A 25,945-nucleotide genomic window follows, 5' to 3' on the forward strand; every position below is an offset into this window, starting at 1 on the left:
GCCACTGGTCTGTCCATTTCCATTCTTGACCTTATATTCAGTTCATGCTTCTGCACTGTGGCTGGAGAGGTCATTAAAATCTATAAATTGGACTTTCCTTTTGTGCTTAAAACCCCTCACTTGTTTCTCATTCATCACCTTCACCCAGACCTGCATCCCTGGCCCCTGTGTCACCATTCAGCCCTGTCCAGCTCCACTCACCCCCTTGCTCACTGTTCTCCAGCTACACTGGACTTTTGTGGGTCCCTTGCAGATGCTGCCACAGGACCCTTGCATGTGCTGTTCCCGGAAGTACCACTCTCTCCATTTTCCCCCTCCAGCTCCTTTCTCAGGCCTGGCTCAGACATCAGTTCTCCGGAGCAGCATCTCCCACACCATCTCTGTCACAGCCAGCAGCCCGCTCTCCTGCAGAGTTCAGCACGCCTGCAGTTAGGGCTTGTGTGTGCGTGTTTTTTGTTTAATGTCCATCAGACTCTGAGCTGCATGAGGCCAGAGGCCACATTCAGAACTGCATTTCCAGGACTTACTACTGTGTCCAGCGCTTAGCTGCTGTCCCATGGAGCACTGTTCAGTGAATGAATGAGAGACTGTTTCAGCATCGGCCAGCAGTGCTCATTCAATCAGGGTCTGCATGTTGGTGCTCATGGTTTGTCCCAGTGGGCTGAGTTTGGATCAGACTTGTCATTGGGATCCCCCACTAACAAGTCTAATTAGCTCTTGGGTCCAAGTTGGTATAATGGTCATCATTTGTTTTAGGGAGTGTTGTGGCTGTTTATTGTTGTGAAGAAATCCAAGAGGTCAGTTTAGGCCAATTTCCTCTGACGCAGGAGCTGATTCAGCAGTGTTTTCCAGAACCCACCGCAAACCAGCGTCAGGTTAGAGGTTGTCATAGGTAATAGTCCTGAGCTGTGCACCTTGTGTCTTGAATAGTGTGCGTGGGCCCCGAGCTGCCGCTTCCTGTTAATTCTGGGTGGGGTCAGCTCTCACCTGTACTGACGGGAGGAGGTGGGAGGCCCCACAGTGTGGGGAGTGAGGAGGTGAGGACTCAGCCCTCTCTGACCACCTGGACCACTGGCCTGAGGGCAGAAAAGGCTCTAGGTGCACCCCGTGTCCCCGGGCCTGCTTTGCTTTTATCTCTGCCCTCTAGAAGTTCGGATGTTACCTGCTTTTCAAATGATGGGCATAATTGGGTGTGTCCAGTGAAACACACATGTTTTTCTTCTTACTGTTCCCAAGTCACTTTCTGTGTTGCTTTGTGTGTGAAGCCTATTGTTTTTCTGGGGCTCCAGTCAAGTTGAAATGCACAAAGTATTTACCTAAAATCTCTCTCCCTCCTCAGTTTCTTCATCTGTGAAGTGGGTAGAATAACAGAACCCACCTCAGAGAGCGTGAGTATTGAGTGCTGTGAAATTGCTAGCACAGCACCTGAAACGTCGCAGTAGCAATGTTGCTGGTAGAGTGACTCACGTATGTGGTTGGTTCTTATCTTTTTTTTTGGCTGCGTTGGGTCTTCGTTGCTGCATGTGGGCTTTCTCTAGTTGCGGTGAGCAGGGGCTACTCTTCGTTGTGGTGCGGTGGCCTCTCCTGTTGCAGAGCATGGGCTCTAGGTGCTTGGGCTTCAGTAGTTGCAACACACGGGCTCAGTAGTTGTGGCGCATGGGCTTAGTTGCTCCATGCCATGTGGGATCTTCCTAGACCAGGGCTCGAACCCGTGTCCCCTGCGTTGGCAGGCGGATTCTTAACCACTGCGCCACCAGGGAAGTCCTGGTTCTTACCTTTAATGGGGTGTCTGGCTGACACATTTCCCTTTTTTTGATTTGGTCATTTTTTATTTTTATTTTTTTAAAATTTTTATTAAAGTATAGTTGATTCACAATGTTGTATTAGTTTCAGGTGTACAGCAAAGTGAATCAGTTATACATATACATATACCCTCTCTTTTAGATACTTTTCCCTCATAGGTCATTACAGAGTATTGAGTAGAGTTCCCTGTGCTATGCGGTAGGTCCTTATTAGTCATGTGTGTTATATATAGTAGTGTGTATATGTCCATCCCAATCTCCTAATTTATCCCTCCCCACCCCCCACTTTCCCCTGGTAACCATAAGTTTGTTTCCTAACTCTGTGACTTTGTTTCTGTTTTTACAAAGTTCATTTGCACCATATTTTTTAGATTCCACATATAAGCGACATCATATGATATTTGTCTTTCTCTGTCTGACCTACTTCACTCAGTACGACAATCTTTAGGTCCACCCATGTTGCTGCAAATGGCATTATTTCGTTCTTTTTTATGGCTGAGTAATATTCCATTGTGTGTATGTACTACATCTTCTTTATCCATTCACATGTTTCCTTTTTGAACTACTGAGGAGTGTTTTTCATTATAAACTTTATAATTGTTAATAATTCATCACAACTTGGAATACTTAACTCTGCTTTATTTTGTTTTGTTTTGCTTTAAAACAAACGCATCAGTCACATAGGTGAATCCACCTTATTTTTTTTATTTTTATTTTTTTTGCGGTACACGGGCCTCTCACCGTTGTGGCCTCTCCCGTTGCGGAGCACAGGCTCCGAACACGCAGGCTCAGCGGCCATGGCTCACGGGCCCAGCCGCTCCGCGGCACGTGGGATCTTCCTGGACCGGGGCACGAACCTGTGTCCCCTGCATCGGCAGGCGGACTCTCAACCACTGCGCCACCAGGGAAGCCCCACCTTATTTTTAATGTCTTGCTTCTGTAGCCAAACTGGGAACAAGAAAGCGAAGAGGCCCCAAGTATTGGTCGGAGGCACTTGCAAATGTCCCAACTGTCAAAAATGACAGTCTCTTTTCTTGTTTTGTTTTTTAACGTGAAAATAGAATAGTGACTAAGGTGACTGGAAGCAAGTGTGAATAGTGAGCCTTTTGTCGTGTGGCCCTTTTTCTTGACCCAGTACTCTGCTGCCCTCCATTCTCATCCTTTCACGCCTTTCCTAGAGGAAGCCTCTCTGTCATCAGATTTGATCGCTTCTTTCTGTTCTGTTTCCCTGAAGCTCTGCTCGTGCTCAGACCCCTTCATCTGCTCGTGGAAGAGCCCTTGCAGAGTGCCTCCTGTGTGTCTGAGGCCAGGGGAGGCTTCACCCTGCTGTTCCCAGCTCCACCTTCTTGGAGGGACTGTACCTCCCTCCTTCACGTCTGCCTCGACCTATAACACATAATAGGCATCCTGTGAACGTGGGATTTGAAGTGTCATTTTAAAATACCCTCATTTAGAAAAATAAAGTGTCGTTAAAATTTTTTTGTGAATTCCATGTCTTTAAGGAGCTTTGACTGTTAAATTGAAAATATAAGCGAATACGTAATAAGTAGTAACCGAGAATAATGCATACTGGTTAAGATTAGTTTGAACATGCTTGATTTCGAGTTTGTGCTCATTGGGATGGATATCTGGAGGCTGTTTATCTTTGTTTTGTCAAGGAACTGTTTCCTAATTAATTAAAGAGTTTAAGGGAGTTTGGCTGAAAAAGACATTAAGTCCTCAATTCATTGTGAAACATTCCTTGCAGTTCTGTTTATCATCTCTAGACTGTTTTGTTTCTCTGTGACATTGAAGGTGACAGCATGAGTCTCCAGAAGTGTTTTCTAAACTCAGATGCTTTCTGAGCCAAAATGGTGAATTTCAGTGCCTTCAGCCTCCTCTGGGAGCAGCTCCCTGAGCTAATGATGGAAATTGGTCATTGCAGATATTGAACATGAAACCACTACAGATCGTATTTCCCTCGAGAGCAGACCCCGAAAGCCCCCTCATCGACCTGGACCTTCACCTGCCCTTACTGCGCTTCAGACCTGAGAAGGTGCTAGAGGTACGCGTCCTTCCACACCTGTGAGCATCTCATGCTAACTGGCTTAATGGGGCATTAAAACTACTCAGAACACTTATCTTTTTGCTTAAAGCCGACATTCACCACAGAGCACGCTGTTTGCAGGCAGCACTTTTCTGGGGTCAGGTGGCTTTGGTCCTGGCAAGTGGAGTTGGGACAGCAGGGTGGACGCGGCCCCGCGCCCGGCCTCGTTGGGTGGCGCCCTCACAGTGTTTCCGGCTTGCTCGCGGTGTCGTTGCTTCCCCAGATCCTAACCTGCCTTCTGACGGAGCAGCACATCGTGTTCTTCTCGTCCAGCTGGGCTCTGCTGACGCTTGTGGCTGAGTGCTTCATGGCCTACCTGCACCCCCTGCAGTGGCAGCACACCTTTGTCCCCATCCTGTCGCGGCAGATGTTGGACTTCGTCATGGCGCCCACGTCCTTTCTCATGGGCTGCCACCTGGACCACTTTGAAGAAGTCAGCAAGGTTAGGCACCCACCGCTGGATTCAGAGCATTAACTCACGTGGGTGCTTTGCGGGGACGTGTGGGAAGCTGCTGGGAGGTGCCCTGCGGTGTGGGGGGCGCAGAGGCCCGCGGTCACTCCATCACAGGGCGCTAGTGCTTCCTCTTTGTCCTCAAGGCCACACCCTGATGCCACTTCTCAGGCCACTTAAATTCACGGCAGCTCTGGTGGCTTCCAGGGTTTTCAGGGAGGTGAGGGCAGGCGTTGGAGTCGAGGGAACTGATTTCAACTCCCACCTCTGCTGCTTACTAGTTCTGCGACCCTGAGTGACTTACTGGCCTTTGCTAAGCCTCAGTCTCCTCATCTGTGAAGTGGGCACGGCCTCGGCCTCCCAGGGCTCTGGCTGAGGAATGTCCCCTGTCCTGCCTGGCAGGTGACTGGGCTTCGTGGATGGGAGCCACCATTGTTACCACCCCATATTTTCCATTTTCACTTTTTTGATTAAGCCTCTGTTGTTCATTAAAACCGTGGACCTACTTCCTAGAAGAATGCAGGTGCATGCAGTGTATTGCTCGGTGTCCAAGGGGTCCGTGGGCCTTGCTGAATCCAGTGGCCGTTTACTGGATTCAGCTTGGGGGCTGACCTGTGTCGGGTGTTAGGCCTTCAGTGTCCTGGTCGTGAAAGGACAGGGAGTGTGCTGGCTACGTCATCATAGCAGCATCAAGGGGCCAATAGAGCAGGCTGGCATACAGTCAGTGCTGAAAACGCAGCAGTCTTTACTGCTGTGCTGATGGGGTGCATTTCAAAGGGGAGCTCATGCCACAGGTTTGTGATAAACTGACATCGCCAGCAGGAAGAGCAGGTTGGGTTTTCTTAAAACAGCTTTTTTTCAGGTACAATTTGCATACCACAGAGTTTCCCGGACTTAACTATACAACTCAGTGGCTTTAGGAACTTGGTGGAGCTGTGACGACTAATTTTAGACTCTTTGGTCAGCCCACAGAGAAACGCTGCATGTGTTAGCAGTCATCCCCCAACCCCCCCAGACCCTGGCGACCACCATCTACTTTCTGTCTCTGTGGAGTTGCCTGTTGTGTATACGTGGATTTTACGTAAATGGAATCATTCAACACGTGGTCTTTTATGACTGGCTTCTTTCAATTAGCGGCATGTTTTTGAGTTTCATCCGTGTAGCAGCACGTTATTTTTATTGCCGAGTAGCATTCCCTTAAATGAAGAGGCCACAGTTGTTTATCCATTTGGGAGTTGAGAACATTTGGGGTTGTTTCGACGTTTTGACCACAGCTGTGAATAATGCAGCTGTGAACACTCAGGTACAAGTTTTTGTGTGGACATGCGTTCATTTACCTTGGTACGTACCTAGGAGAGGAATTTCCGGGTCAGGTGCTAGCGCTGTGTTTAACCATTTGAGAAATGTCCAGACTGTCGTTCCCGCTGCTGCCCCTGACACCTTCCCTCCAGCAGAGGGCGAGCTCGATTTCCGCACTTCCTCCCAATGCTTGTCTTCTGTCTTTTTGATTCTAATCCTCCTGCTGGGTAGTTTTGATGTGCGTTTCCCCAGTGACTAGCGATGTGCAGCACTTTTCCTTGTGTTTATTGGTAGTTGGTACCGGGTAGGTTCTCATTTACCTTCTTATTTTATTATTTTTAAATTTTCGTTAGAGTATAGTTGATTTACAATGTTGTTTAACTTTTTATTTTGAAAATTTCTAAGCGTACGCAGAAGCGGAGAGAAGCGTGGAAGGGGTGCCGTGCGCCCCTCTCTGTCCGCAGCCATCATCCACTTTTTTCCCTGGCATTTTAGAGCAAATCCTGGCCAAGCCCAGCGCCCCTCCTGGGGCGGAGCCGGGACATCTGTGTTGTTGGCAGAAGCTATGACTCACCAGGGGACAAACACACTGTGGGAAAAGGCCATTCAGACCTCATGGAAGGAATGGAAAAAGGTCACCCTCGCAAATGAGGAAAAAATAGGCATAGTTTGCAGTTCAAAGTTGTGTTTCTTTTTTTAGTCATTAGGGGAAAAACTGTCTTGTTTCAGCCGCTTCAGGAGGGAAACTTGCAGACATGTTTACTTGATGCCAGTCTGCAGTCACAGAGGAAGTCGTTCTAGCGGTTTACCTGTTCTGGGGGGTTTTTAGGGCGAAGCAGCAAGTCTTGACTGAAAGTGTTTTGAGGTTTGGATGTCTTCTCGATGTGCTGGGAGCTCGGAAGGGGTCCTTGTAAAAGCTCAGTGTTTGCGCTCACGAGCGTGGCCTGTCCCCTGCTGGTTTAGCACTCTGCTCTGGGAGACATGTTTGTGCATACTTTACATGCCATGAAATGCGTGTTGAGAGGCCGGCCCAGCACGAAAGCTGGGGAGGATTCTGGCGTCCTGTTCCTGGGACAGTTGTGTAGAACTCAGGAGTGTGACTCATTATTTGTGTGTTTTGTCACAGATGAGACTTAACAAGTAAGCCATCCACACATCTCAAGAACTCTTAAGTGTGTGGGATCCCCGAGCCCAGGACCCACCTGTGCTCTGGTCCTGGGTGGGGAGGAGGGGGGCGGCGGGCAGGGCTGGCTGGGCAGCTCAGCGGGCACCCTGAGTGTTGAATGTCGGAGTGCTCCCACTGGGGCTCTGGAATGTTCTCTCCAGGCTCCCTGAAGTGGTAGGTACATGGAGTGTTTGCATAAGGGTGGGTGAAGGCCTGACCTTGTGTGTTGGAATCTTGACTCAAAGAGGCATTTTTAATCAAATTAGCTTGTTAACCTAACTCATGGTATACACTGCATTTTTCTGGTAGATACTATAAGGCTTTGTGTGCATATTAGATACGCTAATTTAATTATCGATGACACGGTCTTGGGGAATGCGAAGTGTATCTTTGTGTTTTCAAAGATGTAAACAAATTCAGATTCTTACTCCGATCTTTACAAACTTATTTCATAGGAAGCCGATGGTTTAATTCTGATAAACATTGACACGGGGAGCATCACCTACTCCAACGATGAGGACGTTGACGTTCCTGACATCCCCCTCCTGGCGGCACAGACGTTTATTCAGAGGTGAGGGGGGAACAGCAGGTGTCTGGAAAAATCTTGTTCAGGTTCATATTTGCCAATTTCAAGTATCTCTTCCAATCTTATATTAACAGATGGTTTATGTAACATTTAGTAGTTTGGAAATTGTTTGTGAATATTTAAAAATAAAAGGCATTTGTCTTCATTCCAATCTTGTCTAAATACTAACGATGGCCCCCAGGCCAGGGGACGGCCACGCCCCCGGGACACCTCTCGACCCTCTTCTGCGCCTGTGATCTCTCAAGTTCCTTCCTTCCTTCCTTCCTTCATTTATTTATCCACTCACCAGATATGTATCCAGCGCATTGGCCAGAGTCTGTATATGATGAGCAAACAGATGTGGCCTCTGCCCCGTGGCACTGTCAGCCGGGGGCCCCTGAGGGCCATGACCCGCCGTCCTTCCCTGGGCAGGAAGCTGTCTTCCCCTTTCACCCCCACCACCCCAGCGCTCTCTTAGCGCTCTTTTTTTTCATACCTGTTTTGTGGCTCTTTGTGGTTTTTCTGTCTCTACGACTGCACTTCATTGGCTGAGATCGGGCAAGACAAACTTTTTCCAAAAAGGGCAGATACTAACGGTTGTAGGCTCTGCAGGCCCTGTGACCTCTGTGGTGATGGGAGAGGCCTGGCGGGGACTGTCCCATGTACTTCTTTCAGGGGGGTGAAAGGAGGTGTGACTACCATTTACGCTGGGATGAAGGTGCATCTGGGGCAGGTGGGTCGGGGCACAGCCAGGGCTCCCTCAGGTGGACCCGCGGAGGACGTTTCCCCCTTTGGAATCGAATCAAATGGTGGTGGGAGAGATCCTGCTTTTAGTCCTCCAGCTCGTGTGTGGACTTCAGGCAGGCCTGGCATGAAGCTCGTGGTGGGACCCATGGAGGGCGTGGGGCGGGGGGCCAGTGCAGCAGGTGCCCCCGGCTGTCGTCAAGGAGCTGGACTCTGCTGCTCTGGTGACGCAGGAGCTGGTGACGCAGCCCGTCTTTTATCAGTGCCGACTGTTCCCCTTTACTTTGTCTGCTGGAGGTCGGATGCGGGAAGAGCTGAAGCCCGAGTGGAGGGGAAGGAACGGGTGGTTCTGTGTTGGCTCCCTGACTTGGCTGTTCTCATTTCTGCCTCTTACCTGTGTATTAGTCAGTGAGCGCTGCTGTAACAAACACCACCTAAGCAACAGACGTTTATGGTCTCCCAGTCCTGGAGGCCGGAAGTCTGAGGTCAAGGTGTTGGCAGAGTTGGTTCCCCTGAGGCCTCTCTTTCTGGTGTGTAGATGACTGTCTTCTCCCTGTGTCCTCACGTGGTCCTCCCTCTGTGGGTGTCCGTGTTCCAATCTCCTCTCATATGGACACCAGTCATATTGGATTAGGTCCACCCTTGTGACCTCATTTTAACTTAATTACCTCCTTAAAGGCCCCATCTCCACAGTCACACTCTGAGGTGCTGGGGGTTAGGACTCCAACCTAGGAATTTGAGGGGGGATACAATTCAGCCTATAACACCTTGGTATCAATGATTCCTTCTATCTGGATGGTTTGTACAAAGTACATGGGAGTGCCATCTTCATTATTGTCCCTTCCATCTTCAAAAAATTTATAAAACTTCCCAAGCTGAGTCCAGGCTCGGGGTGTGGAGTCCTGGGTGGCTGGCGGGCAGTGCTCAGGGGGCCCAGCCAGGGGTCCAGGTGGGAGCGTCTCCCTGCGTGAACTCCGAAGGTAAAGCCCACATTCATCATCATCGAGTCACTTACTGATAAGCGAAGTCCACAGTCCCCGGACTTGCAGAGGGTGACTTTTCAGGACTGGTGTTTGCCAGCGTTGGGCGCGGCTTCTCAAGAGTGTGCTTGGGTGGCGCATCCCCAGTAAGATGGGATCTTACCTCTGCCCTCACGTTATTGTTAGAATTCTAGAACATACCTGGGGGTTGGATTCTCGCTTGGCCAGGCCCCCAGACAGTGGGACGTGGAGCCTCAGGCTCACCGTGGGGGGCTGTTTATAAATGTGAACTAACCCGTGCGTGGTCGGTGGCTCGTCTGTGAAGGGCTCTGGAATCGTGATCTGGGCCGTGGCAGTGGGCCTCCCCACGGGGTCCGGGGTGACGAGCGCCCACGCTCGGTGTTTGCTGGGAGGCACAAGGGGCAGCAGCGTGCTTCTTCCCTGAGACGCCCCCGTGCCTGGCCGCCCACTGCCGCGCCGTCTTCCTCATCGTGATCAGAGTGTGTGTCCGCCAGGTCCCCTCTGCCCCACCTGACCTTTGGGTACTGTTGGGTGGGTTTACTTTGCATCTTTAAAGCCTCAGACTTGCTCCTTGGTGTCCAAAGTCTCATGTAAAAGTGCAGCCTTGGGCAGTGTTGGGGAGGCCAGGATCTTGTGTGATGAAAACCGCTGTGAGCCCCCGTCCCTGAGAACCTGTGGACAAGTAAGTGGCCGTGCCTCGTGCCCCCACGCCTGCCCGGGCAGGGAAGCTGCGCCGTCCCTCCCAGACCCCCTGGAAACCCTTTGGCCGTCGTGGAAGGGCAGGTGTCTGCACAGGAGGACAGGACGCTCAGCTTGTGTAAAGACGTGCGTGGTCCAAGGACGAGGCCTCCGTGAATTCTGTGCTAATGAGCTGTTTGTGCTGGGAGGTGAATAAACTCCCAACAGGGATGTATTTGTAATGACAGCCTCCCCCGCCAGTTACTGATAGAGAGTCTGAGAGTCCTGAGAGTGTTAACTTACCTCTTCCTGGAGGGTTCTCTCTGGCCGGGAAGCAGCACTCAGTCACGTGACCCGGCCCGGGCTGTGGTCAGCCTCCCTCTGTTCCTTTCCAGGGTCCAGAGCCTTCAGATGCACCATGAGCTGGACGTGGCTCACCTCTGCGCCAGCACAGACCTGAACGCGGGGCGAGCCTGCAGGCGGGCCTGGCAGCAGCGGCTCAACAGCCAGATCCAGCAGATCACCCTGCAGCTGCTTGTCTGCATCTTCAGGTACTTAAGGCATCTCCAGTGTCTGTAACCTGGTCCCCAGCCAGCTCCCAGTTCCACAGTGGCCACGGCCGCAAAGCTCAGGGGCTGAAATCCAGGATTGATGGGAGAGAGGCCCCTGCCTCCAGGAGGATCCCTGGGAGTGTGTTTACCCCGCCTGGGGCCTCGCCACCCCCTCGTCGCTCTTGCGAATGACCACCTTGGATGGTCCGACCTGGGTAGGGGGACAGACAGATCACTTCGGGAAGGAAGCCCGCCCAAAGCAGAGCCCAGGCTGGAGCACCCAGGACTGGCCCCCGTTAGAAACTGTTCTTTCTTCCCATCACTGTCACCACCAGCATCTATTGTGTGCTGTTGGGAACTAGCCCTTGAACTGAATCAGTTAAATGGACAGTGCGGTGTGTTTACTTCAGTGTGACACAGTGCAGGCATCGAGTGCCTATTGCTGCCCTAAATGTGCACTCATTTAAGGAACGTAATGATAAATATATGCCTACATTTATACCACACCTTTGTGAAGAAGTTACTGGTGGCAAAGCCTTCAGGCCTTTTCTTTCTTCCCACTCTCTCTTCTCTGCTTTGTCTTGAAGCCTCTTCTCTCCCCCTCCCCCCCTCTCCCTCCCCCTCTCTCCCCCTCCCCCTCTCTCCCCCTCTCCCCCTCCCTTTCTCTCTCTCTCTCCCTCCCTCTCTCCCTCCCTCCCTCTCTCCCTCCCTCTCTCCCTCTCTCCCTCCCTCCCCCCTCTCTCCCTCCCCCCCTCTCTCCCTCCCCCCCCTCTCTCTCCCTCCCCCCTCTCCCTCTCTCTCTCTCTCTCTCTCTCTCTCCCCCTCTCTCCCTCGCTCTCCCTCTCTCCCTACCCCCCTCTCTCCCCCTCACCCCCCCTCTCCTGGGTCGTGTAGCACGGAAGGTGGCGACACCAGGTCCCCTTCTGACCTGCACAGACCCTGCCTGGGAGGGGTCTTTAGACCAGAGCTGGCCGACTTGATGACACTCAGTGTGATTCTTTCAAAATCAATATTTTAATGGTTGTATTCTTTTGCTGTCTATATTTATGTAAGCAAATGATTTATTAGGGAAAAATGGGATGTCATGTTATAGATGGGTTGTATTAGCTCTTTGCTCAGAGCAGTATAATTTGTGTGGTTGTAGAAATGTAGTTTTCCTTTTGTTCTTTTAATATGAAATCTTTCATGAAGGGTTTTTTTTTAATACTCTGCAAACTTGATGAGTTTAGTTCATTAAAAAGAAAATATGAAGTAATTTTTTCCCTCACAAGAGAAGGAAAACATCGAACGTGCTACGTCCTGAATATGCCCTGTAGGATTACTGATCTATTGGTAGGCTATCACGGTAGGTCAGGGGGTCATGTGCCCAAGTCCCCACGGTGTAGGATGGGGAAGTGGCCGGCGAGGGTCAGGCTGGCGGCCGAGCTGGGTCAGTGCTCAGAGTCTGGGTGCCCTTCCTGTGTCACCACCCTGAACTCAGTTTTATTTGTATGAACAATTATGGATGATTGCGTCTTCATTTGCATAAGGAGCTAGGGGGCTCGAAGAAGACTGACACCCCCAGCCCTGAGCTTCATTCCAGTTGGAGGAAAGCTGTGCTTGAAGTGACGAGAAAGCCCCACCACAGAATACATCCAAACCGTGTCCCTCAGCGCTCAGAATACTGTTCCTACAGACAGGGCTTTTCAAAGTGTGTGTTTCTTGTTACTGTTTTTCTGCTAACAGCAATGTGTTTTTCATGTATTTAAAAATATTTCAACACTTAGACTATCTTTCTTCATCAGGGAAGTGAAGAATCACTTAAATTATGAACATAGGGTGTTCAATAGTGAAGAGTTTCTCAAGACAAGAGCTCCAGGGGACCAGCAGTTTTACAAACAGGTAAGACGTGTGTGGGGTTTGTGTGCCTGTGTATAGTCGATCCTTCGCCCTTTTCTGTATCTAAAGTCTTTTTCAACTCAAGTGTTTCCAGCATCTGTTAATATTTTATTCAGTGTTTTAGCTTTTCTAAAAGTTTGTTTTAGCGTGGTTTCTTCTGATCCTTTGGCCAGCTCTGATTTTTTTAATCGGCTTTTTAGAGTGGGATTTACATATAACAGAATGCACCCATTTTAAGTATAGCGTGTGCAGAGTTTTGACCAAGGCGTGTACCTGGTCACCCCTTCCTCAGTCTGGATCTAGAACCTTTCCATCATGCCGCACAATTCCATGCCCTTCCCATCACCGCCCCCTTCCCAGGGCCGGGCGGCATCCACACTCCCTGGGAGCTGACCTGGAGATTGTTGCGTGTGAGTCTGGAGACGGGGTGTGCTGGCTGTGAGGCGCAGAGCGTTAGGGCGGCTGCCGTCCCCAGGAGACGCCAGAATCCATGATGAAATGCAGGGACTGCAGCGGCTGCTGTGGCAGGGGGGGCAGGGTGGTTTGGGCTTTTGAACTTTATGTGGTTTTTCAAATGCAAAGAGTGGCTGATTCTTTGAGACTGGCTGGTGAGGGATCGAGGGGAAATCTTAGATTATGATGAATTAGGAAGCCACCTGTGTCTGGGCACTTTTGTCCAAAGGTGCTGGTGAGAGGCCTTGGTGGGTCGGGAAGGGCCGCTCGTGCAGTGGCTGCAGGTGCCCTGGCGGCTCGGGGAGGAAGGGACCATGGAGCAGGCGCAGTAACCCCCCCTCGGCGTCTGTTCCAGGTCTTGGATACCTACATGTTTCATGCTTTCCTCAAGGCTCGGCTCAGCAGAAGGATGGACGCCTTTGCCCAGATGGACCTCCACACGCAGTCCGAAGAGGACAGGTTTGCATATTACGTTCTGAAGGATGCACGACTCCTTGGGTGTCCCTGTGCTCAAGGAGCACAGTTCTATTTGGAAGGATACATGATAAATTCGATCAGAGAAGTCTCACATTTAGAAATTCATAACGAGTCGGGTAACACGTCAGGCTTCTCCTCGTGCATTGCTGTTTCTTGGGGGGGACACTGAACGTACCTGCAGTGGCGGCTCTGGGTCTTTGTGCTGTTTTCTCCCCATTTTCCTTCTCTTTCTCGCCCCACATCGTCACCGTTTCCCGCCTCTTCCATGACGCTTTTCCTGAACCCCCCAGACGTGTATTGGCTGTCGACGACGCCCTTGTTTGTTTGTTCTCTGTGTTGTGGCTTCTCCTGGGGTGTGGACTGTGTACAGCCTTCACTACACGCGGGAGAGCCAGGAGTGTGCCCGCCGTTTCCCACTCGGTGTGGGAGTGCTGGCTTCTGGTCACCACGTTGGGGAACATGCCCAGTTGAGCCTGTGCTTCAACCGTTGCTGTGTCTACAAGGGTGTTGGTTTTTTTCACCCAGGATAGACGGGATGCTCCTGAGTCGAAGAAGACCCACAGTTGAGAAGATGGCCAGCCGGAAATCCTCAGCCCCGCACGGGGCCCACAGGCGCATGGTGGTCAGCATGCCCAACCTGCAGGACATCATGGTGCCCGAGCTGCCACCCCGGAACTCGTCGCTGCGGAAGATACGGACCGACGATTGTGGAAGCAGCCACGCAGGTGGTCCTGCCACGCCCGCGCTGTGGCTTTTCTCACTCACTTGATTCTCAGGCAGCCAGTCACTGGAAGAAACCAAAGCTCGTTTCGGTGGAAGGGAATGGGAGGCTTTTTGCTGTTGCTTTGCTGGCAGTTTAGTCATTTGACATATTTTTAGAATATTCATTTTGCAGACTATGCTCGTTATAGAAGGCGATTTCTCGTCTGTACTTTCCATCGCCCCGTCCCACTTTTTTCCTACTTGCGTGTGTATATGCACGTATGTGTACGTGTGCATCGGAGATACGTGTTTACACTTATGACTGCCTCAGCGGATGCGACAACTCTGGGGCCCCCAGTGATCGCCAGGCCCTTCCTAGGGGCTGGGGGTACAGAGGAAGCCCGTGCCCGTGGGAGAAGCTGCAGTGAGGCCAGTGCTGTGAGCCGCACGGGCCCCCAGCGGCTGCTGCCTTGGGCTAAGCCACCAGTACCAGCTGGTACCTCCTGGCGCGTGCGCGGGAGAGCTGGAGGCTGAGTGGGGATCATGCCGGCGACGCCAGGAGGGGCCGTGTGTTCAAATGAAAAGACCTTACTGCCCTTCTGGAGGCTCCTGCTGGGTCTGAGTCCCCTGCACAGCTGCTTCCTGGCTGTGTGACCCTGGGGTACACAGGAGCTGTGTACCGGGGACCCGGGGAGGCCTCAGTCCCCACCCTGGGAGATGGGCGTGGTAACAGTACCCATGGCGCAGAGCTGCTGTTCAGGTAAATGAAACAGCTATTTGAGAGGGCTTGCCCTGCCTGGCAGGTACGTCTCGGCCTAGGTTATTAGCTTCGTCCTTCAACAAAGACTCACCGCCACGTGTTTCAACTTAGCATCAGCAGTTTTAACAAATAACATTATTTGTGCCATGGGAGCAGTGAGGGGCCCCGTTCAGCGTGGGCACGTGGAGCTTTCTGGAAGAGGCACGGGGCGTCCTGCTCCACGCTGCACCCAAGGCACAGAAACGGCCCTGGGCAGAGTGACGGGGCGGGAACGCGTGTCTGTTTCTAAGGTCTGTGCCAACCGTTCATCTCCCATTCACTCCTCAGTTCTGGACGTGCCCCCCAACTTGACACACACCTTCAAGATCCCGGAAATCCACTTTCCGCTGGTGGACCAGTGTGTGCAGGCGTTCCACGCGGACTGCGTGGCCCAGCTGAGCAAGGCCATGGACTCGCTGGCCCCCGAGAACTCGGTGCTGCTGGCGAGGTACTTCTACCTGCGAGGGCTCGTCCAGCTGATGCAGGGCCAGCTGCTGGGCGCCCTCCTGGACTTCCAGAGCCTGTACAAGACGGACGTGCGCATCTTTCCCGCCGACCTCGTCCAGAGGACGGTGGAGTCCCTGTCAGTGCCCGAGCGCGCACAGGCCGAGCGGACGCCCGAGCTGCGCCGGCTCATCAGCAAGGTCATGGACAAGCCCGAGGATGCCCCCAAGGCCGACGACCGCGTCAAGAACTTCGAGCTGCCCAAGAAGCACATGCAGCTGGACGACTTCGTGAAGAGGGTGCAGGAGTCGGGCATCGTGAAGGACGCTGGCATCATACACCGGCTCTTCGAGGCATTAACCGTAGGTAGGAGGATGCCCGCGGGGTGGGCGGTGCAGACCCTCGAGGGCAGGTTGGCCCAGCCAGGAAGAGCCTCGCTGAGCAGGCGAGGGCTTTACCTGCTTCCTGGGCGAGTCGGACGCAGGGGCTGGCCGAGGCTCTGGGAAGGGGCTGGGGATGGAGGGTCTGGCGACGCTTAATGGCATCTCTCCCGTCCTGGGGGGTTGCTCGCTGCGTGCTGACCCCTTCCTCCCACGTGGGGACGCATGGCTCCAGCCGGAATGCTTCAGGCACCTCCACCCCCGCTGCTTTTGCTTCCCACGTTTACTGCAGTCGTCTGGTTGGTCCAGAACCCTTTACGCCCCTCCCTCCTCAGAGGGACACTGTCCTAAACTTGACCTTTCCCTTCTGACCAAGTTCTTAGCATTTGCGGCACGTGGATGCACCCACGAGCAGAACATAGGATTTGTGCGTTTGTAAACTATACCTGACTCACACGGTACGTGTGTGTCGGTCTGCGTTTTCAAAGCGTGTCCGTGGTGCTCACAGGCATCTCGCCGTGCCTTTGCCGCCGCCGGTGTTGTGCGTGTGAGGGCGGCGCAGCGTGATGGCCTGTACCCTTGGTCGTGTCTGCCTGTCCCGACGCTGACGAATGCGGCTCGCAGCCTGTCCCCAGGGCGTGGATGGCTTTCTCTAGGATGCTGCTGCAGCCCAGTTGGGTGGGAGTGTCCCCCCCACAGCAGGTCCCTCAAGGCGGGGCTGCAGTGTGGGGTGCGGTCGTCTGAAGTGTTCTGCGGTTTGGTGAGCAAGGTGGCCTCACGCTGAGCGTCGGCGCCTGTGCTTGGGGCGTCCGGGCATCTCTCCTTGGAGCTGCGTGGCACAGCCTGGCCCGTTTTTCGATCGGGTCGGATCTCCTTCCGTGTCCTGTGCGGGAGCCCCTGTGTCCTCTGGAAAGGCCGTGCTTTGCTGGTAACAGGTGCGGGACGTCCTTCCTCGTTACGTGGCTCCCGTCGAGTTGCCCGGCCTCTCTCTACCCATGCGCGCCGCCTTCCCCCCGGTTGGAGGGATGGGGCCGCTTGTTCGTGGTCCCTCCGTCGGTCTGATGGTGGCGCGGCTGGCCCAGTGCCCACGGGGCCCTCCGCATGGTGTCACCTTATGTCGGCCGCAGAGAAGTGGCCCGTCTTGGCCAGCCAGTCTTGTCTCCCTGGGCATCTGTGGGCGACTGGTGCTGCCCGGGGACTCCCGTGGCCAGGGCAGTGGGGGATGCACTGAGTCCGCCGGGGGCAGAGGTTCTCGCGGGGCCAACCAGCAGCACCCAGGCCGCCGGGAGGTGGGGCGCAGGCGCCGTGGGGCTCAGCGCTCTCAGAGGAGGCCCTGCCCCCCACCCTTCCTGTGCAGGACCCTCGCGAGGACACAAGGATACGAGCACCAGGCCAGCTGCAGGGGCCTGAGGTACCGCGGCGTAGTCCACCCGGGGGTGCTGTTCTCGTGTGGCGAGGTGTCTGGACGTGCAGCCGGCTCCTTCCTCTCCCCCCAGCCCAGCCCGTGGCTGCGCAGCCCGGGGGGCCGGTGGCCTGGGCGGCGCTCTTTTCCTGGGAGAAGAGGGCCTGTCCCCCCCAGCTCTCACCTCTCCTTGGCCAGAAGCGTGTCCCACGGGAGCCAGACAGCGTAGCTTACAGCTGGACACGTGGGTGCCGTCCAGCAGCCCCAGACTTGCAGGGACGTGAAAGGACACCCGGGAGGGCATCCTCAGATGACCACGGTGACAGTGCCATCGATGGCCCTGTTGTCACTTAGGCTCCATTTGCATCGCAAGCAGGTCATTGTTGGCCTCGATTCTGGGATATGTGCACCGTTGTCGTGCAGCATCCAATGTACGTTTCTGCCTGATGGGCACGTATGTGCTAATAAAAGGAGGATTAGGTCAAAGCTGAAGGTCACCATCTTAGAATAAACGGATGTAATATAAGAACACACGTCGGAGTCTGGTATTCGAGGTGCAGGGCCCTCACGACCTGGCCCCAGGGCGGGGAGCCAGCCGTGTGTGGCCTTCAGTGTGGCCCACGGGAGCTCGGGGAGCCAGTGACCCTGCCTCCCCGGTAAGATGAGCTGGAGGGGTTGTGTTGGAGTGCGGGTGAGGGGCAGAGATGAACAGTCGGCATTTTTGTGCAGAATTGGAGACGAATGTTCTGTCTGCGGCTGTGGATGTGCGTGGTGGCCCCTCGTGCACGGTGGCCCCTTGGCTATTGCTGTGTGAGTGCCGTGGATGTGAACCGTCCAGCTGTGCTGCGGCCCTGGCAGGGGTGGCGTCCACAGGCCCGTGTGGGGGTCCCTGGCCTCTCTGGTGTCCTTCATCCCGGCTCTCAAAGCCCGCAAGCCCGCCTCCCGTCTGCCCGCGAGAGGAAGCCGCTTCGCTCCGCTTGGCCCCGGCACTCTGCAGGGACCCAGATGGTGGGAGCATTTGTCCTAATGACAGAAGCGACGGGTCTCTTGGCTCCAGGCTCCACGTCCCAGCATCTTTGGCTCCAACTTTCCTTACGTAATGGCTTCGTGGTTCTCCCCAACTCCCCTCTTTCACTCCCCTGATTCTTGGGCTTTTCCTTGACTACATAGACTAAACATCCTCTTCCTTGTCGTCCACTTAAAATAGCCAAGTGCTTCTGATTAAAAACAGAATCATTCAGAACCGCCAGGAGGTGTAGATGGAGGCACCCCAGTCAGAGGCAGCTACATGGAGTAGCCTTTCCGAAACGGAAGCGGGATGACAACCGTTTCATGGGGTCAGGGGCGCCACCCTGATGCGTGCCCTCTTGGTGCCTTGCTGCCCAGCACAGAGACCCCCGGGCCCGTCTGCCTGGGCACCTGCCCACCGGCCCTCATGCTTCAGTTTTTTCAGTGACTTTCTTTTTTTTTTTTTGCGGTACGCAGGCCTCTCACTGTTGCGGTCTCTCCTGTTGCGGAGCACAGGCTCCGGACGCGCAGGCTCAGCGGCCATGGCTTACGGGCCCAGCCGCTCCGTGGCACGTGGGATCTTCGTGGACCGGGGCACGAACCCGTGTCCCCTGCATCAGCAGGTGGACTCTCAACCACTGCGTCACCAGGGAAGCCCTAAGATTTCTTTGATGTGGAACAGTTTTAAAGTCTTCAGTGAATTTGTTACAGTATTGCTTCTATTTTGTTTTGGTTTTCTGGCCGCAGGGCATGTGGGATCTTAGCTCCCCGACCAGGGATTGAACCCACACCCCCTGCACTGGAAGGCAAAGTCTTAACCACTGGACTGCCAGGGAAGTCCCTCAGTAACCTACTTTCTAAAAACGACCCAAGTATATACAGATACCCCACCGTGGTGTGATTCTGTTTGCATCCAAGGATGTTAAACAAATTTGTAAGTAGTAGAGACACTGCTGTAAAGCAGTTGGAAAAACACAGGTGAGCCAGAGGAGAATCAACTCAGAATCCTGCCACCTGGGAGATTTTCGCCTGAATATTCCTGCGCCTGCACCGTGTGGGGATGAGGCCAGACTCAGCTGTGGCCATGACATCAAATTCCCCAGGAAACTGTTACCTGGCAGGTGTTAGGGAACCACAGCCGAGCTTTCACAGCCTTTCTTGACCGCTTAGATCTGGCCTCCAGCCAGGCTGGGACGGGGAGGTTCCTGCGTCCCGAGCAGGCCCCCAGCGGGAAAGGCAGACCCACGAAGGCACAGTGTAGGTGGGGCCGTCTGCCTGGCACCTGCCCACCCGCTGGCAGGGCTTTCCTCTCCAGTCCTCAGTCTCCTGATCTAGGACCAGGCTGCCCAGGGCAGTTGGGCCTGTATAGAGGGTAGAGCACAGCAAGCATTGTTAGATGCCATGAGGGAAGAGCGCATCAGCTTAGTGGGTCCCTTGTCCGGGAAGGCTACCCATGGGCCATTTTATCTGGGTTTTGAAGGATGGGTAGGAGTTTTCTGGTCCGAGCACTCCAGACAGCGTGTGCAGAGGCACGTAACAACATGCTTATCACTGTGCTGGGATGCAGGAGTGTGAGGGGGAGGAGGGGCCCAATCGTGGAGGAATCTGGGCCTGGTGAATACGAGGAGCCTCATTCTAGGCGTGGATGAAGCAGGCCGCCAGCGGGGGCAGCTTAGAAGGCGGGAGGCCACTTAGGAGCTTCTTCCTGTGTAGGATGTGAAGGGCCCTCTGAGGACGGAGGGCAGACAGATCCAGGATGCAGAATGGAGGAGGATGCAGGAGCCAGACACAGGGAAACATCGAGATTAGAACGGGCCGGACTTCTTAGCGGCTGAGTGGGGGTGGTTCCAGCTCCATGTTACAGACAGGGAAGCAGGTTCGTTCCACAGCTGGCCAGTGGTCACACTGCTAAACAGTAGTGAAGCTGGGCTTCAGACTTGGGTCTCTCTCTGACTCCAGAGCCCCTGAATATTGGACGTTTGGGAAGGTTGCTGCATCAACTAAGATCATCACGGTTACAAATAATAATTTATTTGCTCACATACCCAAAGAGTACTGAGATAACTCTGGCTTCAGGTAAGGCTTGATCCAGTGGTGTGGGAGTGTCACCAAGGATCTGGTCTCTTTAGCATTAGCTTCACCCTGGGACTGGCCCCAAGAGGGCTGCCACCAGCTCTAGAGGTGACACAGGACTTTGTCCTTGTCCCAGTGTCCCTACCTGGTGCCCTAAGAGTAACTGTGACTACATGGCTAGGTAGGGGCTGGAGAGGGCAATGGGCTCAGCCCAGATCAAGTGCCCACCTGGGCACCTGGGGAAGCTGGGGAAGGAAGGGACGCTTTCCAGGTGGTTTCCATCCAGGCAGACTTAGGTGCTGGCGCCACCTGCTGTCTCCTGCGGGTAATGTGCTGCTTCCTGACTAAAGCAACCATTCTTGAGGCACCTGTGTACGTGGCTGTAAGAATCTCTTTTTTTTTCTTTATAAAACTAAGGACACCAGAAACAGATTGACCCAGAAACATTCAAAGATTTCTACAACTGCTGGAAGGAGGCAGAAGCAGAGGCCCAAGAGGTCAACCTGCCTTTTTCGGTGATGGAACAGCTGGACAAAAACGAGTGTGTGTATAAGCTGTCAAGCTCCGTCAAAACAAACCGCGGCGTGGGCAAGATCGCCATGACCCAGAAGCGCCTGTTCCTCCTCACCGAGGGGAGGCCGGGCTACGTGGAGATTTCCACCTTCAGAAACATAGAGGTGAGGGCAGCTCTGGAAGCCGCCTGGGCTTGGAAGGTGCAGCAGCCGGAGCAGCCCACCGGACTCTGCCAGCCGTGGGCCCATCACAAGCCACTCATGGTTTGTGCCTCAGTTTGCTCATCTGTAAAGTGGGAATAAGGATGCACCCTCCGAATAGGAGTGATGTGAGGACTGAATAGATGGAGTGGGTGATGTGTTCAGAGCAGTAAGTGCACGAACAGCTGATTCTCTATTCAGCTGACTTGTATTTGGGGGAAGAGCAAGAAGCAAGGCAGGCTTGTCCTTTCGCTGACCTGATTCGACAATGTAGGAGAAGCATAGAAGTTGCTTTACTGAGAAACGGCCGTGGGCCAGCCCCTGTGAGCTGTGCCATCTTACGTTTCCTGATCAGGTTCCTGGCTGGCCCATGCTGTTCATTTTATAGCAACTTTTTTTTTTTCTTCTGTACGCGGGCCTCTCACTGTTGTGGCCTCTCCCGCTGCGGAGCACAGGCTCCGGACGTGCAGGCTCAGTGGCCACGGCTCACGGGCCCAGCCGCTCCGTGGCATGTGGGATCTTCCCGGACTGGGGCACGAACCCACGTCTCCTGCATCGGCAGGCGGACTCTCAACCACTGCGCCATCAGGGAAGCCCTATAACAACTTTAAATGTCATCTTCCCCACTAAGGGAATCTGAATTGAGATCGTGACTCATGGCTTACCTTTATTTTCCCAGGTTTATTTCCTAAATTTATAAGCAGCGTGTTAGATGTGTTAATCCAGTTACTGCATATCCCCAGAGACAGAAGAGGCATGAGAACTGTTCCCTGTGGCCCATGCTTAAGGCTGGGCCAGTGGACGCACCTTCTCACTGGTTCCTTCAGTTTTCCCCCCAAGCCTTTGACGGGCTTCCTCCCAGAAGTCCAGAGACAGAGATTTAAGGAGGTGAAAGAATGAAGCACCTTTAAATGCTGTGGACGAGTCCACCGGTGTGTCTCTGTCGACGTGTGGCTGACAGGTCACACTTCGACCCACCAGGGAGGCTCGCTGAGCTCCAGACCCCGCCATGACCCTGACTCCCTGTCACCCGTCTCTGAGAACAGACCACCTGGAGGAGCCCCTGTTCACCCCACCCCCGGCACCCGGCTCCGGGTACTTCAGGGCTTTCTTGGGTCCTGCCGGACCAACCCCCGGGCAGCCCCAGCCCCAGGCCAGCCCCAAGGACTCTGCCTTCACATGGGGATGTCAGCTAGTGCCCGGTGGGTCCCCTCAGTGTGTGCAGACCGCCACCCCTAAATGTATTTCCTGTTGACTCCAGGGTCCCTGAGGGTGTCATTTCATTTACTTGCCTCTTTTTCCCTCTGCAGGAAGTCAGAAGCACCACAGTAGCTTTTCTGCTCCTGAGAATTCCCACTTTAAAAATCAAAATGGTGTCCAAGAAAGAAGTCTTTGAAGCTAATCTTAAAACAGAGTGCGACCTGTGGCACCTGATGGTGAAGGAGATGTGGGCTGGGAAGAAGCTGGCCGACGACCACAAGGTCTGGGGCCCGGGCTGCCTTTTTATTCTCACCCAAGGCTCATGTCTCTATAATAATGCTCAGCATAAAGCCAGGTGGGCCTGGGGCCTGGGCCTGGGCCTGGGCGCAGGATCCACCGAATTAGATGAGGTCTCATCAGAAGGCATGAAGGGTGCTGTGGTGCACGCGACCCGGTGCAAAGCCCTGGGGTCTTGGGGGATGCCCTGGGGGCAAACGCAAGGGCCGGCAGGGTGGTGTGGGCGGACTGTGGGAGTGGCCACTCTGCACTGCCCGCTGCCCCTGGTGACATCCCAGGGAGGGGAGCGTCGGGGGCTGGACTCAGGCAGGTCTGAGCTGGGTGGTCCGGGCACACCCCGCTCTAAGCGGCTCTTCTTTTTTCCCCTTCACAGGATTAGGGTTTTGGTTGGGGGGAGGTGTTAGATTCCTTCCACAGGGTTACATTTATATCCTAGGGACTTGTGTACCTTCATTTACTTTGGGCCAAACTGATGGCTTTGATCACACCAAATTAAGACTTCCTAGTCATGAAGGGTGCCATGGACAGCGGGTAAGACATGAGGACACACAGTGCGGGGGAGATATCTGTCTTGTCTAAACGGCAAGATGAGACAGGAAAACCCACGACAAAGTGGGCAAAGAGTACGAATAGGGAACTCCCATGAGGGAGCAGTTGAAGGTTCCAGAGAGGTGTGCCCACGGATCCTCAGGGAGATGCAGGTGAGGGCGGCGCCCAGTGGAAAGCGTCAGGAAGAACGTATGTTCACAGGTGGGAGAGCTGCCGCTTGGGATGGACGTTCTGTCACTGGAGAAGCCCAAGGTCATGGAAACAGACGGAGCGTTTCTGTTTGGAGCAGGAAGCGGGGACTGGGTCCTAAGATTCCAGTACTCTACGACTTCGGGGCTCACTGTTTGGTTTTTTACCCACTGGTTTATTTAGCACACGCTGGCTCATCAAAGCCCGTGGGCTGGCAGACGTCTAAGGAAAGTTGTAGGGGCTCACGTCCCGCCCTCTCCTTTACAGTGTCTGCGGCTGCCTTTGCCCTTGACGGCAGAGCTGAGTCCTCGTGGCAGAGATTGCATGGCCCACAGACGCTAAAATGTTCAGCACCTGGCCCTTTACAGCAGTTTGCTGACCCCTGGTATAAACAGCCAATGTGTGTCCCAACTAAGAGGACATGATTACATGACATCAAATCCAAATCTAAACTCTTCACGTGGCTTTGAAAAACACACATCTTTGAAAGTGTTGTTTTATGTGACGTGACAAAGTCTTAGAGTGAAATGATTTCAGTGAAGCTGTGCTGAGATGACTGTCCCTCCTACAGGACCCCCAGTACGTCCAGCAGGCACTGACCCACGTCCTGCTGATGGACGCCGTCGTCGGTGCACTGCAGTCGCCCAGCGCCATCTACGCAGCCTCCAAGTTATCTTACTTTGAAAAGATGAAGAACGAAAGTAAGATCAGCATGTGTTCAATGCAGCCGTGGTGTCTTGAGTTACGTCTTAAGTGATTTTTATCTGGTTGACTTTTGCCTTATCAGTTAGAACCAATCCCAAAAGTCTCAAACTGCTTTCTTCTGTACTTTTCATTTCTGAATATCATACGTTGTTCTGCATCTTTCCTTTCTCACCTAATAATACCTTGGTGCTCTCTGCCCCTAAGGACACATCGAGGCACCTCATCATTTCAGTGTCTGGGTTATTAGAGTCCACTTGACACCAGATGACACTGGTCCTAAATCTTAGTTGCCAGCAACAGAATTGCTGCTGGCTGGTTCAAGCAGAGCAGAAATTTGTGGAAGGCTGTTGAGTGACTCACGGAATTGCCACCGTGGTTGCTGGAGTTCTGCGGTCGGACACACGCCCACTGCAGGACTGCAGGGACCTCTGTGCCCGGTTGCCCTTGGACGCTGGACCTCGCTGCACGAGTGTGTGGAGGCCCCCGATGGCCATCTCTCTTTTTCCTCTTGATTTGGTCAGTTTCCCCCCATAGCAATTCTCTGATCTCCGCCTGTAGCTTGAACTCTGGCTCTCACATTCTGGAAGCCATACAGAGGTTGGTGGTAAGCTCAATTTTTTATTTTTAGAAGATTTTTCAAGTCTAGGAAATAGCAAACAGGTAAGAATAGCTTTATGCATCATTTTAGCTACTTCTATTTTGTTTCAACTTTTAAATGATCTCCTAAAACCAACTGTCCTGTGCTTTGCATAAAGAAGCAGAGAATAGAAGATTACTTATCGCTATTGACATTACTATGTGCCGGAAGTCACGTGTGCTATAGATTCAACCCACAACGTGAAATTAACTCACGAAACACAGATGAACAAGTTGTAGGATGTTTTTAAGATGACATCTAGTTCTATCTGTATGCACTTTTTAAAAAGTAACGGTTTTATTGAGATATAGTCCACATACCATTCCTTTTTACAAGGCACACCTTACTGGTGTGAGTGTATTCAGAGCTGTACAGTCATCAGCATAGTGGGTTTTAGAACATTTTCATCACCCCAGTAATAAGCCCCATACATTTAGCAGCCACCCCTCACCTGTGAAGCAACCACTAACCTCCTTTCTGTCTCTCTGGATTTGCCACATTTTGGCCTAGACTGTGCACTTCCTCTAAGTGAACTCATATGGTATGTGTCCTGTGTGTCTAGCTTCCTTCATGTAGCATCACGCTCCAGGGTTCACCCGAGTGGCAGGTGTCACCACTTCATTCCTCTTGTGGCTGCATGTATTCCGCTCTGTGGATACAGCAGCTTATCCAATCCTCCACTGACCATTTGAGTTTTTCTACTTCCTAGCTGTCGTGAACAGTGCTGCTGTGAACATTCACATACAATTTTTTGTTTGGACATGTGTTTTATTCCTCTTGGGTATATACAGCCAGGAAGACACTGTTGTTTAAACTGTCATCCCAGAATTAGGGAAAACAAGCCTCAGTTATGTGTTGATTCCCCTTGGTGCATTTTCCTCCTTGCTGTGTCTGTCACTAACTGTGTGATCCCTGGAGCTTCCTGGTCCGAGGAGCCCCCTCTCTGGGAGCAGACAGGATGCTCCAGTTGCTGGAGTGACTTGGAGGCGCTCTTGTCAACAGTCCTGGAACCAGACATCGATTGCTGTTTTTTTTTCCGCCCCTTAATTAGGAACAAAATCAAATACACACTACGCTTCAGCTGTTTAGACCACCCCAAGCTCATGCCTGATCTTTGTCAAGAGTTTACAGAAAAGCCTTCTCACTCCTCTGGAAATAACATACCCAGTTACCATGGCAGCACCCAACAGATGACACTCTTAATTCCATACGGCGAAGGGGGGATGGTCCAAGCTCAGTGTCCCTGATCCCTTGTTCCCAATCAAGAACTGTTTTCCCTTGTGTAAAGCGTAATGAGGCAACCATACGTGATCCTGGGCTTAAGTTAATAGCTTATGGTCCATTTGTGATGGAAGGTCTAAAAATGAAACTTTCTGAAATCTGCACCCCATCCCTGGGGTGGGGCATTTGGCAATGACTGGAGATATTTGTGGGGTGTGTGTGTGGCAGTGGGGAGGTTGCTACTGGCATTGACTGGGTGAGGCCAGGGATGCTGCTAAATGTCCTACAGGACACAGGACGCACCCACGGCAGCCACATTATGTGACAAGGGCGAGAAGCCACTCGTGGGTTAGATTTATGGAGAAACATATAAAGTCTTCTCTTGGCTAGACCATACGTAATGGTTGAGTGTGGACAGAAGTCAGATCTTTTAGCTCGAGAGCTGTGCTTAAACAAAAAGCAATGTGAGACATTGG

General features: G+C 53.0%; 1 protein-coding gene across 5 annotated transcripts in view; it reads left to right on the forward strand.

Moving 5' to 3' along the window:
* DENND3 (DENN domain containing 3) overlaps window positions 1–25,945 on the forward strand; it is a 58,576-nt gene that overhangs the window by 14,953 nt on the left and 17,678 nt on the right. For 4 of the 5 annotated variants that reach the window (XM_081258582.1, XM_081258583.1, XM_081258584.1 and 1 more), the window contains exons 6-16: window positions 3,727–3,846; window positions 4,112–4,330; window positions 7,259–7,374; window positions 10,187–10,342; window positions 12,127–12,223; window positions 13,029–13,132; window positions 13,676–13,875; window positions 14,940–15,461; window positions 20,376–20,635; window positions 21,982–22,152; window positions 23,478–23,607. In XM_081258582.1, the coding sequence (XP_081114708.1) occupies window positions 3,727–3,846; window positions 4,112–4,330; window positions 7,259–7,374; window positions 10,187–10,342; window positions 12,127–12,223; window positions 13,029–13,132; window positions 13,676–13,875; window positions 14,940–15,461; window positions 20,376–20,635; window positions 21,982–22,152; window positions 23,478–23,607 (2,095 nt within the window). The remainder of the gene's footprint in view (window positions 1–3,726; window positions 3,847–4,111; window positions 4,331–7,258; window positions 7,375–10,186; window positions 10,343–12,126; window positions 12,224–13,028; window positions 13,133–13,675; window positions 13,876–14,939; window positions 15,462–20,375; window positions 20,636–21,981; window positions 22,153–23,477; window positions 23,608–25,945) is intronic. The other variant, XM_081258586.1, reaches the window with a different exon arrangement.

Source organism: Mesoplodon bidens (genome assembly GCF_964165515.1).
Source record: "Mesoplodon bidens genome assembly, chromosome: 16".
In the NCBI taxonomy this organism is placed as follows: domain Eukaryota; kingdom Metazoa; phylum Chordata; class Mammalia; order Artiodactyla; family Ziphiidae; genus Mesoplodon; species Mesoplodon bidens.